General features: G+C 56.3%; 1 protein-coding gene across 1 annotated transcript; it reads left to right on the top strand.

Moving 5' to 3' along the window:
• Positions 1-1,282: 1,282 nt before the first annotated feature.
• ADPRHL1 (ADP-ribosylhydrolase like 1) lies at positions 1,283-18,231 on the top strand. The gene is made up of 7 exons (XM_047086805.1): positions 1,283-1,496; positions 7,149-7,313; positions 11,865-11,990; positions 13,165-13,305; positions 15,957-16,084; positions 17,242-17,374; positions 18,074-18,231. Exons 1-7 carry the CDS (start codon positions 1,283-1,285, stop codon positions 18,229-18,231), a joined length of 1,065 nt encoding a protein of 354 aa, XP_046942761.1.
• Positions 18,232-19,172: the final 941 nt, after the last annotated feature.

Here is a 19,172-nt window from a genome sequence, read left to right as displayed (position 1 = left end):
GCTCGGCCCAGGCTCAGTAAGTGCTGCTGGACAAGGCAGGGACGGTGTGGGGGAGCGGCTGGCCACCTCAGGAAAGGTTTCCATGGCCTCAGGGTCAGCAAGAGAAATGAGCCGGGAACCTCCTCTGCCCTCAACAGTAGCTGTTTCTGCCAAAGGACACTCTTCCACCCATGAAGGGCAGTTGTCTGGATAGAGGGCTGCAGTGTGGACAAGGAGCCGGTGTGCCTCGCCCCTCAGGCCTCTGTGCTGGCTCTGTGTGCTTAAGGGCAGCTCAGTATCTTGTTATTACTGAAAGAAATGTTATTTTTGTCACATGTGCTTTTTAAGTCCAGGTGTGATGGGGCCCACTCTGGTCTGGTGAGTGACTAGGTCCCAGGGGCCAAGGGGGGAGCGAGGCCCACGAGGGGGATAGTTTCCTAACTCCCGATTCCAAACCCAGAGCCCAGTTTGCACATTCACACGCACCCTAGCCTCCTCCTACCCCTCAGCGTCCTCTCCGGGATCCGGATCCAAATGCGGAAACGAGGCGGGGGGGGGGGGGGGGTCTGAATACCGCTGCCATCTGGAGCCCGGCCACGGGAGAGCACAGCAAGGTGAGAGGGGTCGGTGACACGCCTCCTTGAGGCTAGAGGGGCTTCTCTCCCGTGCACCGTGCATTTTCTGAGTTCTCTACCAAACACGTTCAGGCATCAAAAAGTTTCCCAAAAACTAAAACCGTGCACGTAATGGGTGAAACTGCACGCTATGCTGAGTGAGGGAAGCCATATGGGAAGGCGTCACAGGCTACGATTCTGTCGACTTGAAACGAGAAAAAGAGCTGTTGGGGCAGAGGATGCAGGAGCGCGTCCTGGGTGTGGGTGGGGGCACGGCAGACGAGACTAGGGGACCGCGGGACCACCGTGCTGTGCGCTCTTCTGAAGCGAGGGTTCCCCGCCCCCTCCCCGCCAGGCGGAGCGCCTTGGAACCCGCGCAGGAGCGGTAGAAAGGCGCGCGCCTTCCAGAACAGCCAAGGGCTCAGGCTTAGAGGTCGCCGCCCCGCGGGGAGGCGTCCGCAGCTGTTGCGGACGCTGACTCAGGCCGCGGGCTCCCCGGGTGAGGAGCCGGTGTCGCCGTCCACGTGGCTCCTGGCGGGGCACAGGGGGGCGGAGGGGAGGGCGCCGCCTGCGGAGACACGGGCGCGCCCGGCTCGGGGAGCTCCTGCCAGCAGCCAGGGTCGGCGCGGAGTCCGCGGGGCGCACGGAGGGCGGCTCCGCGGGGCCCAGGGGCTGGGCGCTACCCCGAGATGGAGAAGTTCAAGGCTGCCATGCTGCTGGGGGCGGTGGGGGACGCTCTCGGGCACAGAAACGCCCGCAAGGACAGCAGCGCTTCCGGAAGGAAGGTCCAGGAGGAGCCGCGGGCGAGCGGGGGCCAGGACCAGCTGGTGCCGTCCCGGGAGAGGTGGCCGGTGAGTGACAACACCATCATGCACCTGACGACGGCCGCGGCCCTGACCACAGGTAAGCCGGCCACCCTGCCCCTCTTACCCCCCTCCCGGTCCCCAGAGCCCCGCACAGCGGGTGAGCCCCCAGCCCTGTCCCCCATGCCACCGCAGGAAGGGGGTTTCACACCCACCAGCGTCCCCTCCCTGGTCAGACGGCGCTTCTCACGGTCTGTCTGGGTTATTTTACTCTGAATAGTGACTCTTCATTTGTGTTTGTAAAACGTCTGCTAGGCTGAGCCTGGTGTCTCTAAGGTTAAAACCAGTTAAATCTGCTCTTGGTGGTTTGGGGTGAGGGTTCAACTTTTCACTGCAGATATTAAGACGTCTGATTTTATTTCAAAAGAACATAAAATAATAAGCCCTTTGAAATTTGGATCCATTAAGATAATATTGTTTGAGGATTACTTCTAAATCCCAATGAGCTCAGGCAGAATGCCACCTACCAAAGTAGGATTCAGATGTGTGTGTACACACGAATGTGTCTTGAGACGATGCTGTGGCATTGGCTGGGTGGGGGCGGGGGGCTTCTAGGACCATCCTTCACATGCCAGCTGATTCTCAGAGAAGCCGTGGGTGTACATACGTGTAGCACAGCTTTCCTACAAGGTACACGCTCTCTGAAAACCTGTAGGTGTTTTTAGTGTGCCGTTGCCAAATGAAAGTCTGGGGCCACGGCTGGGTAGACGAGGCCTCGTGTCTGGGCCCTTGTGCCCGTCCGAGTCGGCCGTGGGCTCTCTCAGCTTAGCTCTGTGCTCATTCCGCAGGAATGCCGTCCTCGCCGCAGCCCGTTCCAAAATAGCTCTGGCGAGGGTGAGGACACAGATAAGATAGCGCCCAGCGCATGAGGCGGCGAAGTGTCTTTGAGTCCAAATATCCCCAGTTTCCCGGGCTCCCAGGCAGACCCAGCAGTGTGAAATCGCATCCTGGCAGCCAGAGCAGCGATGCCGCCCCCACGAGGGCCTGTCTCTGGACGCAGAACCTGCTGGCTTCCCGAAGCTGCACGCAGCGGGCCTTCACTCTCACAACCGCTCCTTCCACGTGTGTCTGATGCCATCCACGTGTCCTCTCCTTGCCCTCGTCTCTTTTGTGAATGGCAGGATCCACGGCCTGTGTCTGCCTGTGTAGGCGCCCAGGACAGACGCCAGCAGGGTCACGCAATCCTGACCGTGTCATGCTCTCTGAGATTAGATTGAGCCCTCCTGACAGACATAGGACATCATCTACCCCAGTGCGAAATGTGCATGTGGGGGGGACTGCCTGTGGGAGTACCTCACATGGGAGCACGGAGAGTGTTTGGGGCATTGTTTCCAAGGAGGGGACCCTGCGCCTCTGGCTGTGGGAAGTGGGGTGCTGGGGACCACAGCACCCTCTGGTCCGCAATCCACAAGGGGACGTTCATGAAGATGTCCCTAACTTTAGCCTCCAGAAGCACAAGCAGGCATAGTTTTTCAAGTCACTAAAAATACAAGTTGAAATTTTATTTAAATTTAGCTGTCAAACAGCCCAGTTTTTTTCTCTAAATAGCAAATTGTAGCCTAGAGAAGGGGCCTCTGAGCTGCATTAATGGTAATGGCTACAGCCCTGATGTGGTGCCATTCAGGGGCCAGGCGCTGTTCTGAATCTACGTATACCATCCCCTGGCCCTTGCATACCCTGACGGCTGACACCATTATTACAGTTTTACAGACAAAGGAACAGACACACAGAGAGGTTAAGTAACTTGTCCAATGCCACATAGCCAAGCGAGACTCTGAGCAGGGACTGGAACCCAGATAGCTGGGTTCCAACATGTAAGTTCTTAAGCCCTGCCCCAGCCACCCGCAGTCGCTGGCCACACAACTATTTTGGGGGTCCCAGTGGACGGTGGTTCTCCAACACGCTTTCCAAGGACAGGTAGACTTTCTCAAAGTGAAACTGTGGCGTGGCATTTCCAAGGAAGTCCCATTATTGGGTGCCGTAGGCCGACCAACCGTGTGGCTATGCAGTTGTGCTAGTGTGTGATACGAGGACAGGGACAGCCTGTGGGATGTCCTACTTTTGGGAATGAGATCAGATACTGGCTTAGGAAGCAGTGTCCAATACCACACAGGGCGGGGGACAATCCAGTTTGTGCAGCTTGCCCAATGAGCTCGCTGGGCACACCTACCAGAGGCTCCCTTGCATGTGTGGCCCTGTGCCCGTCACCCGAGGATGAGAAGGGGGCTCAGCCACAGGGGCCCCAGAGCCTGGCAGTCCTGGTTCTCCACGGCTCACTGGCCTGAAAACGGCTGACCTTGCTTTCCCTCCTGCACTGTACTTAAGGATGATGACGCCTTCATCATAGGGTTAAGTGAGATCAAGTGGGGCGGCATGGGCACTTAGTAAATTATTTTTTTAAGTTTCTTGATTCATTTTGAGAGAGAGACAGAGCGAGTGCGAGTGGGGGAGGGGTAGAGGGAGAGAGAGAATCCCAAGCAAGTTCCACACTGTCGACGCAGAGCCAGACGCGGGGCTTGAACCCACAAACTGTGAGATCGGGACCTGAGCTGAGATCAGGAGCTAAGATTGACTGAGCCTCCCTGCCCCAGGCACCCCTGCACTTAATAAATTATTAAGGGAAGGTGGCTCATGGCACGATAGTTAATGTCTGTCTTTCTAAATGTCCTGCTCCGAGGACCAGGCAGGGTACCCTGTCTCTACGGCAGCACTGGAGGGAGGGGGGCATTAGCCCATCGGGGCGGTGGCAGATGCCATGGTCCATAACCCACAGGGGAGTGCAGGGCCCAGCCCACGCGTGAGCAGACCAGGCCTGTCCAGACTCACCTCTCCCTCTTCCTCCATCACTGGCTCGCTGGCGGTAACAGCATTTTGGAAAGTTGACTTTTTACTACAAAGCTACTCGATCTTGCTATGCTGCCGTTTCTTTATGGTGACATTGGTTGGGAGACACACAGGGTTTTTGTGAGCAGATCTGTCTCTTAGGAGACTGGGTGGTGAGGGCAGAGAAGAATGAGCTGACGAGCCGTGTCTTCAACCAGAAAAACCTTGGCAAGAGGCTCCTTGGCCCCTGCAGCTTTGCAAAGTCTGCTTCTCGTTTGAATTCGAACTGGACACCCACAGAAGAATGTTGACATTTTGTTTTTAAGGAGTTTTTTCCCCCTTTAGAAGGATGTGATTCCAGAATAAAATGAATTATTTGAGAGGGTCTGGAAAGGCCAGGCTCACTAACCGTGGACTGAGTCAAGAAGGTTTTGTAACGGGTGCTGCTGGTGCCCCAGGGCTAAGTGGATCCCAGTGGCTCATGGGCCCCGCAGCTCGCAGAGCCCATGCCTCCTGCGCTCGGGTCTGGCCGCGCACTCTCTGCCTCTGCTCAGAACCCAACCATGCGGGGCATAGAAGCAGGGACGGAAGGACTGAGGACCAAGTCCACCCTCCAGGGCATGAGGGCCCACCTGCCCTAACGGCTGCAGGGACGGAGGCCTTCGTCCCAGATGATGCAGAGACTTGGCAAATGCACCTCCCTCACCTCCACAGTGGGACCCCGACCCTGGGCGCCTAATGAGAAGACCCCTCTACTGCCTGCTCATAGCTCCGGCGGCCTGAGAGGGGGTCTCCCTGCCCCCTCCCGGCCTCCTCCCCTCCTCCAGAGTCCCCAGAGTTGGGGTATGTGCCCCGAGCAGTCAGGGGCAGTCCCAGCTCCTGAGGCCTGAAATGCAGATTGGGTACAGAATTAGTCTGTTGGTGGCTGTTAAGAGTCACATCGTGGGGCGCCTGGGTGGTTCAGTTGGTAGACTGATTTCAGCTCAGGTCATGATCTCAGGGTCTTGGTTTTGAGCCCTGTGTTGGGCTCTGCGCTGATCATGGAGCCTGTTTCAGATCTGTGTCTTCCTCTCTGTCTGCCCTGCTCATGTGCTCTCACTAAAACAAAAAAGGCACACTGGAAACGCCCAGTATCTGCCCAGCTAGCCTGGCACAGTGACCCTGTCGCCACCAGCCCTGCTCTCTGATGGAACGAGGCAGATTGGACCCCAAATTTGGAGTTAGGTGTCCTCTAGCTCTTGCTGTGCATTACTTTAATGATAGAAATGCTCAGGCCTGCCATCGGACTCTGTTTACCATCTCCGGCCTTGGGCAAGTTGCGTAACCTAACCCCCGGAGCCTTCCCTGTAAAACCCACCGTGACAGATAAGAGCCTGACGGTATCGGGGGGCGGCACCCCAGACTGCAGGTGGCCAGTGAGTCAGCTCCTCTGCCCTCCATGCCTATGATCCTCAAGGGGCTTGAGACATGCTTGTCCCCAAACGCTGTCACACACAGTGTGGTTTGGACCAATCAGTGCCTGGTGGGGCAGCGCAAGGGGTTTCCAGGAGCGAGAGAGGGGGTGGAAATGGGAGGGGCTCAGCCGCGTGGAGGCGTGGGTCTCCAGTAGCCCGAGGACCAGGCAGATTTCAGGCCAGCTTGTCGTCACATGGACAGAACCTTTAGCAGGGAATGAGGGTTGTGGGTTTTTCTAGATTGTCCTGTGCAACCAGAGTATGAGGCACATACACCAACTCTAATTAATGTCTGACTTCTGAATAAAATCTAGAGTGAATTGTATGCACTCTGCACTGGTCTAGGAGCCAGGATTGTGGGGGGGCTGTGGGGGACCTGGGAGACTGTGGGGGACTCTGTGAGACAATGGGGGGACCGTGGGAGACTGTGGGGGAATGTGGGGACTTTGGGGGACTCTGTAAGACTGTGGGGGACCTGGGAGACTGTGGGGGACTGTGAGAGCCTGTGGCGGACTGTGGGGGACTGTGGGAGCCTGTGGGGAACTCTGGGAGCCTATAGGGGACTCTGGGAGACTATGGGAGACTTTGGGGGGCTGTGGGAGACTGTGGCAGACTGTGGGGGACTCTGTGAGATTGTAGGGGACTATGGGAGCCTGTAGGAGACTGTAGGGGACTGTGGGAGCCTGTGGGAGACTATGGGGGACTGTGGCAGCCTGTGGGGGACTCTGGGAGACTGTGAGAGACTCTGGGATAATGTGGGGGACTTTGGGAGCCTGTGGGGGACTGTGGGAGACTCTGGGAGCCTGTGGGGGACTGTGGGAGCCTATGGGGAACTGTAGGAGCCTGTGGGGGACTGTGGCAGCCTGTGGGGGACTGTAGGAGCCTGTGTGGGACTCTGGGAGATGGTGGGGGACTCTGGGAGCCTGTGGGGGACTATGGGAGCCTGTGGGATAATGTGGGGGACTGTGGGGGGGCTGTGGGAACCTGTGGGGGACTCTGAGAGACTGTGGGAGACTCTGGGAGATTGTGGAGGACTCCGAGAGCCTGTGAGGGGCTGTGGGAGCCTGTGGAGAACTCTGGGAGACTCTGGGAGAATGTGGGGGACTCTGGGAGACTGTGGGGGACTGTGAGGGGCTGTGGGAGCCTGTGGGGGACTGTGAGAGCCTGTGGGAGACTCTGAGAGACAGTGGGGGACTCTGGGAGACTGTGGGGGACTATGGGGGCCTGTGGGACCCTGTGGGATAATGTGGGGGACTCTGGGAAACTGTGGGAGCCTGTGGGGGACTCCATGAGACTGTGGGGGATTGTGAGCCCCCTCTCCTCCACCGCCTGCATCTCTGTTGTCCCTGCTGGGTTGGGGGCTGACCAAGTAGCCCTCCTGCCTTCTCAGTCTAACCCTGCCTTTTCCTCCCCAGACTACTGGTGCCTGGATGACCTTTACCGAGAGATGGTGAGGCGCTACGTGGAAGTCCTTGAGAAGCTTCCAGAACATTGGGCTGACCCAGCTACCCTGGAAGGCTGCTCACAGCTGAAGCCGGATAACTATCTCCTCGCCTGGCACACGCCTTTCAACGAGAAGGGTCAGGGGTGCTGTCTTTTCCCTGTAAAGTGCATGCTGGAGCGTGGCCTGGACACTAACCCACGTGTCACCCCACTAACCTGCAGGTCTGCGTGACACAGAGGGACTTGCCGGGGCTTCCACATAGAGGACGCCGGCCTCCCTGATGGTGTGACACCAATCTGGGGTTCATTTTAAGGAATATTTTCAACCGCTTTCCCTCTAAGTGGCTATTTTCTGCCAAATAATCAGGAAAACTTACACAACTAGCATAAATGTCTATCTCCAGGATGCTTTGATGTGCTGATGTATTTACGTAGCCAGAGTCTGCCTCCAGGGCACCTGCTCCTGGGGTCCTGGACCCCCTGCCTGGGTTTATACTGAGGATTGACACCCCCCCCAGGGTTTATAAGGAGGATGGACACACCCCAACCTGAGTTTATACCGAGGATAGATCCCTGAGTTTCTCAATGTGTTGGCTGAGATTAACAGCACATTGCACATTTCAGAAGAAAAATTTAATGGGTTTGAAGGCACGACAATAGGAACAATCCAGAATGGGACACATGTAGAAAAAAGAATCCAAAATCATGAAAAGAGCCATGGACGACTACTGCATCCTAACATGCCCGTAACAGGCTCCCTGACAGCGTGCAGGGGAACAAAAAAAGATTTGAAGAAATAGTGGCCCACATCTCTCCAAATGTGATGAAACTGTAAACCCACAGATCCAAGAAAGTCAGGAACTTCCAAGCACAAGAAACGCGGAGAAAACTACAGTATGGCAGCTGGCAGTCAGATTGCTCAAAACTAACAATCAGGAGAGAGACGTGTGTTCTGTTGCTGACTGCCAAAGTGAGGAGGGTGCTCTTGTCAGAAGTGACGCACGGAGAGCTCGTGGGCAGTGTCACTGAGGCACAGAAGAAAAACTACTTCGCCCTGGAGTGCTGCCTCCAAAAAAGTTTCTTAGAGAAACAGTGACCAAATAGCCTTTCCAGGCAAACAAAAGCTAAAGGATTTGTCACCCGGAGAGCCACATGGAGAAGGGCTAACGGAAGTCAGTCCCTCAGGCAGCAAGAAACCAACATGGAACAAAAATCCGGGTCTGTGCAAAGAACTTGGATGGAAATCCTAACTATGTGGGTAAATACAGAAGAATTTTTAACTTCCTATTGAAATCTCTTTGAAAGATAATTGACTTGAAAATGATGAGGTACTGCGGGTTTATAAAATGCTATGAGCAGGTGTCTGACACTACCTTATGGAGGCCGGTTGGGAAGGGTGGCGGTGTGAGGTGGGCTGTGGTAAGTGTAAGTCCCAGGCAGACACTCAAAACCCCAGAGCAACCACTAATACAACAAAACAGTTATAACTAATAAGCGAAGAAAAGAGAAGTGGAATCATTTAGAAATATTTGCTGGGGAAGCAATGCCCCAGGCTGCGTCATCCCGTCGGGGGGAGACCAGGTGCGAGGCTGTCCCTTGGCCTTGGATTCTTCCCCCTCATCAGGAGAAACCGTCCCTGTCTTCTAGGCATGCAGTGACCTTCCCTGTAGTGCTTAAGCATGAGCACCACACGACCCTAGCCAACCCCTCAGGGGGAGCCACCCTACAAGGAGAGCTGCAGGCTCTCGTCTCCCCTGCAGCACGAGGGGGTGTGTGCAGCATCCCTGCCCCACCTCGGCTGCAGGAGGGGCCACTGCCATGGGAGACCAGAGCAAGCTACCAACGCAGGTCTCCCTGCGAGGCTTTGTTTCCTGGAAGGAAGTGCTACCCCGTGTTGCGTCCCTGTGTTATGTGCCCCCCCACCCCACCTCCCGCCGGGCAATTCCAGACGGGAGAAGTTGCAGCTGCCGAGGTCTGAGGGTCTGAGGGCTCCTTCTCGTGGTGGTGGGTGCCATCCTCCACCTTCCAACTTCCACACAGTGGAAATCTTCACATGGGATGGGCAGCTGCCCTCACTGTTGGATAACCTTGAACCCAAAATGGGCAGAAAAGGGGACAAATAACAGGACAAAAGACTTGACCCTGATCACATCAAATGTAAATGGTCTAAAGACTCCAAATAGATGGCAGGGACTCCAATGGGATAAAAAAACGAGTCCCAACTCTAGGTTGTTCACAGGACGTGCACTTTACATATGAAGGCACAGGTAGGTTAGGGAGAGAAGAGGTGCACCATGCCAACCCCAGTCAGAAGAAAGCCAGCGTGGCTCCATTAACATCACAAAAAGTATGTTTTGGAGCAAAGAATGTTGCCAGGGGAAAAGAAGGCAATTTCATCATGACACATGCATCCATTCATCAGGAAGACGTACCAAACCCAAACATTCCTGTACTGACAACAAGACTTCACAATATGTGAAGCTAAAACTAGTAGAACAGCAAGAGAAATTGACAAACCCAGAGTTGTGGGCAGAGATTTCCATATTAAGGTCTCAATATTCACATTAAAAAACTAGAAAACTAGGGGCGCCTGGGTGACTCAGTCAGTTAAGCATCCAACTTCAGCTCAGGGGTCATGATCTCACACTCCGTGAGTTCAAGCCCCGTGTCGGGCTCTGTGCTAACAGCTCAAAGCCTGGAGCCAGCTTCAGATTCTGTGTCTCCCTCTCTCTCTGCCCCTCCCCTGCTCATGCTCTGTCTCTCTCTGTCTCAAAAATAAATAAAAACATTAAAAAAAATAAATTAAAAAAAAAAAAACTAGAAAACCGGGGGCGCCTGGGTGGCTCAGTCGGTTAAGCATCTGACTTCAGCTCAGGTCATGATCTCACACCCCGTGAGTTCGAGCCCCACGTCAGGCTCTGTGCTGACAGCTCAGAGCCTGTAGCCTGCTTCGGATTTTGTGTCTCCCTCTCTCTCTGCCTCTCCCCTGCTCACACTCTGTGTCTCCCTCTCTCTCTACCCCTCCCCTGCTCACACTCTGTGTCTCTCTCTCAAATATAAGTAAACATTAAAAAAAATGTTTTTTAAGGAAACTAGAAAACAAAGGGCAAATTAAGCCCAAGGGAAACAAAAGACAGGAAGTAATGAAGGTCAGAGTGGAAGTCAATCCCACAGAAAACAGGAAAACAGTAGAGAAAATTAACAAAACCAAGAGCTGATTCTTTGAGAAGATAAAGAAATTGATGAAGCTGAAGCCAGACTGATCAGGACAAAGGAGCGGAAAGTACCAGCACCAGCAGCGGACGGGCAACCTCCCGCAGACTCTACAGAAAATAAGGGAATATATTAAAAATTTTGTTCTAATAGATATCACAACTTAGATAAAATGGACAAATTCCTTGCAGGACGGAAACTACCAAAGGTCGCTCCAGAGGAAGGAGAGCATCTAAACAGCAAGACACAAAGGAAAGCCCAGGTTCAGATGGCCTCCCTGGGGACCCTACCACACCTTTGAAGAAGAGACATGCCGAGTGTACACAGCTCTCCAGGGAGCCAAGCGAACACACACTCCCCAAACCCGCTCTGCTCTCCAGGAGGCAGTTAAGAAGAATAAAGCGGTGAATTACAGAGTGGGAGAAAATATTTGCAAAGTACACATCTGATAAGTACCCCGAATGTGTAAAGAACTCTTAAAAGAAAGCTAACAACCAGTACAAACACGAGAGAACTATTTAAACAAACAATCCCCCAAGGAAGATGCCTGTGGCCACCTGCTCAACACCATCCGTCACTGGGAAAATGAAGCCCCAAGGAGACACAGCGCTGCATGGGCTGAATTTGAAAGGCGGACCGTGAAGTGCCACCCGGGACACAGAGGGGCCGCCAGTGGGACGTAGAACGTGATGACCACTTTGAAAGCCAGTTCGGCAGCTCCTTAAACGTGAGCGAAGTGATCCACTCTGAGGTGTCTGCCCAAGAAAGCATATGTCCAAACAAGGACTTGGTCATGAGTGTCCATGGAGTCGTCTGTGATAGCCTCTGGCCGGAAACAACCCAGGTGTGCAGCAGCGGGTCAGTGGCCAGACCGGCGGTGGCCCCTCCACACAGCAGTCTTGCTGCACCAACACGGAGGAGTGTCAAGAGGGTTACTCTGAGTGAAGGCAGCCAGGTAAAAACGAGTCTATTCTGCATGATTCCACTTACATAAAACCCTGGGAAATGCAAACTGGCCTGCAGAGTCAGGCCAGTGGCCGCTGGGAGGCCGGGAGGCACAAGAAGACGTTCGGAGTGACTGCTGGATACGCTCACCATCTCTGCTCAGGGCTTCGTGCACGCACCATGTGTTCACGCTCACCGCCTTGCGCGCCTGGATGTGTGCAGTTGATCACGTGTCCCTTATAACTCCACGAAACGGTTTCTAAAAAGAGAGCACGTGCGATTACAGACACCTCGTCTGCTTTCCCAGCAGCAGCACACGGCCGTCGAGAATTCTGTGTTAGTGCCTAACTAACTTTCCAGTGCGGGTGCTTTGCAGTTTGTTTGATCTGTTTTCCTTTTTCAGGCATCTGGGTCGCCTGCTCGTTTTTCACTCATTTAAATGATGCTGCGATAAACGTGGGACTGCACGACATTGTGTACATTTTCAGGACATTTGTGAACATTAGATCGCTGTTCTCTGCTCCCTGCAGGCTCAGGGTTTGGAGCTGCCACCAAAGCCATGTGCATCGGCATGCGGTACTGGAAGCCGGAGCGCCTGGAGACCCTTGTGGAAGTGAGCATCGAGTGCGGCAGGATGACGCACAACCACCCCACAGGTGAGGCTGTGCCAGCGGCGCCCGCGCCCAGCGGTTGTGCGGAAATCCTACCCGCTGTTCTGTTGCCTTACTTGTTGGGCGGACTTGGGCTTTTCAGTCTTCGGTTCTGCTTAAATGCTGTTTTTGCCCTAAAAGCAGGATTGGGGATGAGCTTGGACAGACTCTCCCTGGTTTCGGTGCCAGGCATGTCAGAATAAAGGCAAAGCACCAGCTCTCCGAGCAAAGCCATGGGAACCCGAATTTCTATCACACGTGTTGGGCACTGCTTGCCGCCCAGTGCCGTGCCCGGCGGGGGCCTGAGCCAGACTGTGTGAGCTGGAACACCTAATCGTCATGCCTCTCTCCCCCCCCCACCCCCCCGTAACAGGATGGCGGTGCGTGAGGAGAGAGTGTCCGTATGTCCCTCACACAGGGAGGGCAGGCGGGGGCCCCAGCACCTGACTCAGAGTCATGACTTAGAAGGGCAGTCAGCTTCTAATTTTAAATAAGAAGAATCGCTTGAACGTCTTACTCCCATAGGTGGAAGGCAGGCGCACGCCCTCCCCAGCCCAAGTCCAGAGGCTGCCAGCTGCTCTCTCACAGCTGCTCCCCTCTTTCAAGGCCACTTTCAGTGTCCACTGTTACTGGCGTGGCCCTGAGGTTGCAAGGGCCATGCCGTGCCACCCCCCCCCCGGGGACACCCTCGTTTGACACTGGGTTTGAGAACTGGACACTCACTCCGCCTGTAGTGGTGCCTTACAGTGGCCAGAAGCCACTGAGAGCATCTCTCGAGATGGCCGTGCCTCTTCCTGGGTGGACGTGGTCTTTGTGTGGTTGTGTGCCTCAGGCTGGCCTGGTGGTCGCTCCCCTGTGCTTAGAACCATCTGTCCCCGGGGCGCCTGGGGGGCTCAGTTGGCTGCATGTCCGGCTCTTGATGTCAGCTCAGGTCATGATCCCAGGGTCGTGAGTTCAAGCCCCGTGCTGGGCTCTGCACTGGGCATGAAGCCTGCTTAAAAAAAAAAAAAAAAAAAAAAAAAAAAAAAAGAGCCGTCTGTCCCCACAACAAGCCTTGCTAGGGGGGTGTGATGTGCCTGTGTGCAGGAAACAGAAGGCAGAGCCCGGGAAGCGCCAGCCCAGGACCCTGCACCTGCCAAGGGTGCATCTGGCACACACATGCCCTTGTTGTGCCCTCCAGGCTTCCTCGGGTCCCTGTGCACGGCTCTGTTTGCATCTTACGCCGCGCAAGGAAAGCCACTGGAGCAGTGGGGCAGAGACATGATGCAGACGGTCCCGCTGGCAGAGGAGTATTGTAAGAAGACCATCCGGCACCTGGCAGGTGAGCCCGACCTCTCTTCCCATCACGCCCGAGCTGACAGCAGAAAGGCTGGTGTCATTCACTTAGACCCGATTCCCAGAGAGCTGGAGGTCTGTTGGTCCCGTGGTGAAACCTAGAGCATCCCCATGTGAGCAGGCTGACCCACAAAGCAGGCCCAAGGCGTCCCCGGCAGAGGGCCTCCTGGCCAGGAGACCCGGCGCAATGCCAGTGCTGCTCCCCCGCCCTGGCCTCTGCAGGGACCCCACCCTCCCACTTTCTGACGGCAGCCGGGTCGCTGTTCCGGGTGGTCCTTGGTCATCCATTCCCCAGACACACGGGGTCTGCACTGCTCCCCACTGTGGCCAGCTGCCATGAAGGCCACACAGGGGTCTGTGCCCCCTGGGGACATCTGCGTCCAGGAACGTCTGTCTGTTCCTGGTTATCCCAAACCCATCAAGCGGCTCGCACCCTCTTTGGCCACCGGCGAGGTGTCCATCAGCTGGTCCGGCAGAGGTCCTAGGGGACCTCGATGTTGCTGGTGGCCAGGTGAGCAGTGGCTTCTCAGCAGGCTCCTCCCCCACACGGCCCGGAGCAGACAAATGCGAGAGGCAGGTGGGGGACTGGGAGACCCGTGGCTTCCTCCTCAGGCAGCTACGCTCCAGAAGGTTCTTTCACCCCTAGGAGGGACAGCCCAGGGGCATGTCTGGAGTAAAGCCGTTTGTCACAGGCAGAGGGAGACGAGTGTGAGTGAGGTAATGGGGCCGTGGGCTTTCTGGGCAGCCCGAGGCTGCAGTCTTGAGACGGGGAACCAATCAGTGAATCACTTTCCTGTCACCATCTGACAAGCAGGGACTCATTCTAAGTGCCTCTCAAGAAGCTTCTAGAACAACTTTAGAAGGAGATAGCGCTGGGAAACTCTTATCCACAGGGCCCGGCTCCCATGAGAAGCGGAGAGCCTTGTGCCCACAGTGAGCTTACACGTCCCTCTATAAACTAATTATAGAACATAGCGCCACACTGGCCGTATTTTCGACTGGTTTAAGTCACTCCTGCCTCAGGGCTCTGGAGGGGTTGGGGCTGCCTGCGGTCACTGGGTTGTGAGGGTCACCTCCTCCCGCGGGAGAGATGGGGACGCGTGGCTGCTGTGGGCCATGCAGTGATTGTGCTTACGCGGAGTCGGGGATGCTCCTCGGACAGGACAGGGAGGACAGGCATTGGTCAGAAAACTGGAGACTTTATTTTTTCTGTTTAACTTTAAATGTGTTTAACCTGGAGTTTTATGACCTATGACACATGCCGATTCTTTTAAAGTTTATTTATTTTGAAAGAGGCAGAGCAGGGGAGGGGCAAAGAGAGACAGAAAGAGAATCCCAAGCAGGATCCACACTGTCAGTGCAGAGCCTGACATGGGGCTCGAACTCACAAACCCCGAGATCATGACCTGAGCTGAAATCAAGAGTCAGACGCTCAACCGACTGAGCCACCCAGCTTCCCCAGACACATGCCCTTTTTTTTTTTTAATTTTTTTTTTAACGTTTATTTATTTTTGAGACACAGAGAGACAGAGCATGAACGGGGGAGGGACAGAGAGAGAGGGAGACACAGAATCGAAAGCAGGCTCCAGGCTCTGAGCCATCAGCCCAGAGCCTGACACGGGGCTCGAACTCACGGACCGCGAGATCGTGACCTGAGCTGAAGTCGGATGCTTAACCGACTGAGCCACCCAGGCACACATGCCCTTTTTAACAGAAACCCAAATCGTCCCGAGAAAACAGTGTTCTATTCCTGCAGGGCCTTCTGCTTAGTGGTGACAATGTCCATCGTCAGTAAGGACAACTGGCAAATTAGTTCCCTGTTTTCACCCTTGGACGTCTCGTTCCAATGTTGGTGGCCCACCTGCTTGGGAGACAGGCCACAGTGCACTGGCAGAGCCCTGTCCCTGCCCGCTGCTTCCCTCACTTTCTGTCATCTTGCCTCAACCTTAGGTAGGCTCTGCTTTTAGTTTTGTGAAGCAGAGTCGGGCCAGCATTTCCAAGGGCCTGTGGTTCCCTCAGGACCGGGAGCCTTGTCCCAGGGCCTGTCTGGGGCCTGCCTGCAGCCACCGGCTGGTCCCCTGGAGCTCTGTCCTCTGCTCCTGCCCACGAGCAGACCTCCTGAACCGGGGCTTTCCCACGGGCACACTGGGCACCCCTCAGGACCAGGCTGGCAAGGAGGCCGCCACGGCGGGAGGGCCGAGCAGGCGCTGGTGCCTCCCGGGTTCTTGGAGGGCAGAGCACGTTCCTACATCTGTGTCCGAGGAGCTGCAGCTCAGACCCCACGTGACATGGGCAAGTCCTTCCTCTGGGGCTGGCACGCCAGGTGACAGGCAGCGAGAAGGAGACGCCCTCCGCCCCCCTTTGCAGGCTGTGTCGCTTCGGTGAGAAGATACAGGGTCAGAGCTTTCAAGACAATATGCTCTTCTAAGGACCATAGTCCCTGTTAAGTCAGCGAAGCAAGTTTCTCGGTTGCTTTGTCCCCCACTCACAGCTTCCTCACTCTTGTTCCAAAGCGGCCTCCATCCTCTGCCCCCTCACCAGGCTTGGCCCCCGTCTCCTGCCTCTGCCCCTGCCCCGCCGTCCCTGCGCCCCGGCTGGTGGCCCTCGTGTGCAGCCCACCCTGTTGTTTGTGTTTAGAATACCAGGAGCACTGGTTTTACTTTGAGGCAAAATGGCAGTTTTACTTGGAGGAGAGAAAAATCAGCGAAGATACAGGAAGTAAAGCCACCTTCCCTGACCGCTACGACGCGGAGGAGAGAGAAAAGGTAAGTCTTGCTGTGCCCAAGTGGTGGGGACAGCAGATGGCAGGGTCCTGCTGCCCGGGATCCCCACTGAGAAGCCGCTGCAGCTGGGCTGTTTCTGCCACCTCTAGAGCCTGGGCTGGGGGCTCTCCCGGCAGCGGCAGGGGGCCTGGAATACTTCCTGGAGGAAGCATGTGTGAAACAGAGTACTTCATGTTTTCATTACCTCATTATAAGTACGGCATTGCTAGAAGACACTCGGTTTCACTTCGTTGTTTCCTAGGCACCGGGGCATGAAGTTGTATCCGATGAGTAAGGTCGTGCACACGTGCACACCACTCTCATTGCTCATGTTGGGAGAGCTGACTGACGTTGTCGGCATCGGGTTTGGTAGCACAAGAGAAAACCCCGAGTCGCTGTGGCTTAGCCATTGATAGAAACTTATTTGCTTATGTCCCCGGAGCCCAGAGCTGAGCTGGAAGTCGCTTGCAGTGAGAGCTGAGGACACGTCTGTGTGGCCGCTCTGCCATTCTGAGTGCACAGCTTGTAATCCACGCTGGCTGCTCTGGCTCCAGCCAGCACGTCTGCATTCCAGGTGTCGGGAAGGTGCAGGGGGAGAGCAGGGGCCCACCCTTCCTCCTCAGGTGCTTCCCACAGCCCCTCTGTGTACCTCCACGTATCTCCCTCGCCTCCCCTTGGTGCTGGAAGGCCCAGGCGTGTGATCCTTAACAGGGAGGTGCCGCTGTCCCCAAACCAACTCTGAGTCTGCTGCTAAGGCACAGGGGGGTGACCTTCCAGCGTCCACCTCACAGGCTTTCTGCTCGTGGCGCACCTGCAGGGTGTCATTCTGCACCGCCAGCCAGCCTTGGCGCCCACTCGCCCTGTGCCCTGCACAGACCAGGGGCGTGTGTCCTAACAGTCTCAGCACTGGCTCTCCGTCCCTTGCTGGGTGCTGACTCTCCCACAGACTTTTTGGCTACCCTAACATGGGCTCGGGTTTTCTCTGTGGAGTGTCTGCATCCATAGGAGCCTCAAGAAGTGGGTCTTTCCTGCGCACCATCACCCCAGCCCTGGGGCAGTGCCTACAACACAGGTGAACTCCGGGAGCACGGGCTCCAGTGCAAAGCAGCACTGGTTTTCCTGTGACCACATATGCCCTGACCCCTGGCTCTTTGTTCTAGGCTTACCGGAAATGGAGCTCTGAAGGCCGAGGGGGCCGGCGGGGCCATGATGCCCCCATGATTGCCTACGACGCTCTCTTAGGAGCTGGGGACAACTGGACAGAGCTCTGCCAGCGGGCCATGTGTCATGGAGGTGAGATTGCTTTCTTTGATGTGCGACCAGCACCCCCTTCCCACCCCGAAGCACCTGCCCAGGATGTCCGGATTCTGACCCCCCAGGATGTGGGTCCTTCTCTGGGCGTGGTGCTGCCTCTGGTGGCTGTGCCAGTCTGAGCTTGAGAGAAATGGCATCCGAGGAGCAGGGTGTGGGCCCCCTCTCCTTCAAGGCCACTGGGTCCTGCTGGTACGGGCCGTGCACAGTCCCACGGACTCTGTAGCCAAAGAGAGCTCTGCAGCACTTTGGATCGCTGGCCCCAGGTTCGAGCCCTCAGGTGGTAGCCAGGACTGTCCCAGGGCTGGGCAGGATTGCTCCCTCCTGGTGCCCACTGTCCCCCGCAGATGTAAAATAAGGGGACCCCAGGCAGACGTCACCCCGTGCTGGGCACGGAGTATCCGTGGACATCGGAGCCCCTCAGTTCCTGGTGCTGAGGCGGTAGAGACGCCAGCACCACCCCACAGACGAGGTCCCTGAGCGCCCAGGCCCCAGGACAGCACGGGCATCGGCACACGCTCACGTGCATCCGGCTGTGCGAGGAGGGAGGGAGCTGCCCAGAGAGGTCCCTGAGACGGGCCCCTGGCAAGAGGGTCTGGGGGTGACAGTGCGCAGGAAAGACCCACAGGCTCCGGCAGCACAAGGTCCCGGGGCCCCTGAGGACCTGTGTTTCCGTTCCAGGCGAGAGCGGGGCCACAGGGACTATCGCGGGCTGCCTGTTCGGGCTGCTGCACGGCCTGGACGCGGTTCCCACGGGCCTGTACCAGGACCTGGAGCACAAGGAGGAGCTGGCACGCCTGGGCGAAGCCCTTTACCGCCTGTCCACTCAGGAGAAGTAAAGCTCTCCCACCACGTCCCTTCAGGGAGCCGCGTCCAGCTCTGGGCGCCCCGGGGTCCACGTGCTGGCCACGGCCCTCCTGAGCGTGCGACACGCCTGATCAGCCATAATCACACTCTTAACTCTTTCCTCCTGATTTCAGAGCCCTAACTGCCGAATGAAATGCCCTGTTTGTCCTTTGAGAATGTTTGTCCTTCCCTAACCCAGACCCAGAGCCTCTTGCGGGGTCTGCTATCCACAAGCCTCCACACACAGTGGCACAAACAGTCTCCGGGACAATCAGCGTGCTTCACTCTGTGCAAAACTAACGCTGCTCGCTCACTCACGCCCACACAACTAACCACGACAGCTGTGCTCGGACGCGTGACCCGGCCACCGCCTCGAGGGCAGGGCCGCCGGCACCGGGTCTTGTGAAGCAGCGAGAGAGAGCACGGCACTTCGCCTCACGGCCAACGGTTTTTAATCACACTAGATCTTTAAAACCAAACCCTTCTGCAACAAGTGACAGAAAACCAGGAAATAAAGGGCTCTTGTGTGACACCCGCATCTTCTGTGTGGTCTGAGCCAAGTCCCGGGGGCAGGGGAGCCCCCCAGACTTGCTGCTGAGGGCTCGGGGCCGTCTCTGTCTGTGAGTCTTGGATAAGAGAGCACGCTCTGGTTAAAAATAACCTTGGACACGGTCCTTTCCAAGGAGCATCTGGTGTGAATAAAAGAGCAGTTGGTATTTTGTGTTTAACACGGCGCTTTGGCGGCTAGGCTGGGGCCGGCCCCGCGGCGGCAGCGCTGTTTCCACGGAAGGCCACCTCTGAGCAGGCCGGTGGCCCCCGGAGCCCCCAGGCTCACTCCCTCGCTTCTCAGGTCTGCACGAAGGCCTCCAGTGGGCGGCTCACAAGGAGGCCTTCCTGAATAACAACTAACCTTTGCTGCTGCTGGTGCTTTTCA

This window comes from Lynx rufus, unplaced genomic scaffold (genome assembly GCF_022079265.1).
Source record: "Lynx rufus isolate CCGP_SWC_20201006 ecotype Redwood Valley unplaced genomic scaffold, mLynRuf1.p SCAF_1, whole genome shotgun sequence".
NCBI classification, from domain to species: Eukaryota; Metazoa; Chordata; class Mammalia; order Carnivora; family Felidae; genus Lynx; species Lynx rufus.
Note: the sequence above shows the minus strand (reverse complement) of the source record. Positions and strands in the feature narration are given on the sequence as shown.

Excerpts from the sequence above, each read along its gene's own strand:
- ADPRHL1 (XM_047086805.1), top strand. The coding sequence starts at position 1,283 with ATGGAGAAGTTCAAGGCTGCCATGCTGCTGGGGGCGGTGGGGGACGCT. Across the intron at positions 7,314-11,864 it reads CACGCCTTTCAACGAGAAGG|GCTCAGGGTTTGGAGCTGCC; the intron begins GTCAGGGGTGCT and ends TGCTCCCTGCAG. Across the intron at positions 13,306-15,956 it reads GACCATCCGGCACCTGGCAG|AATACCAGGAGCACTGGTTT; the intron begins GTGAGCCCGACC and ends GTTTGTGTTTAG.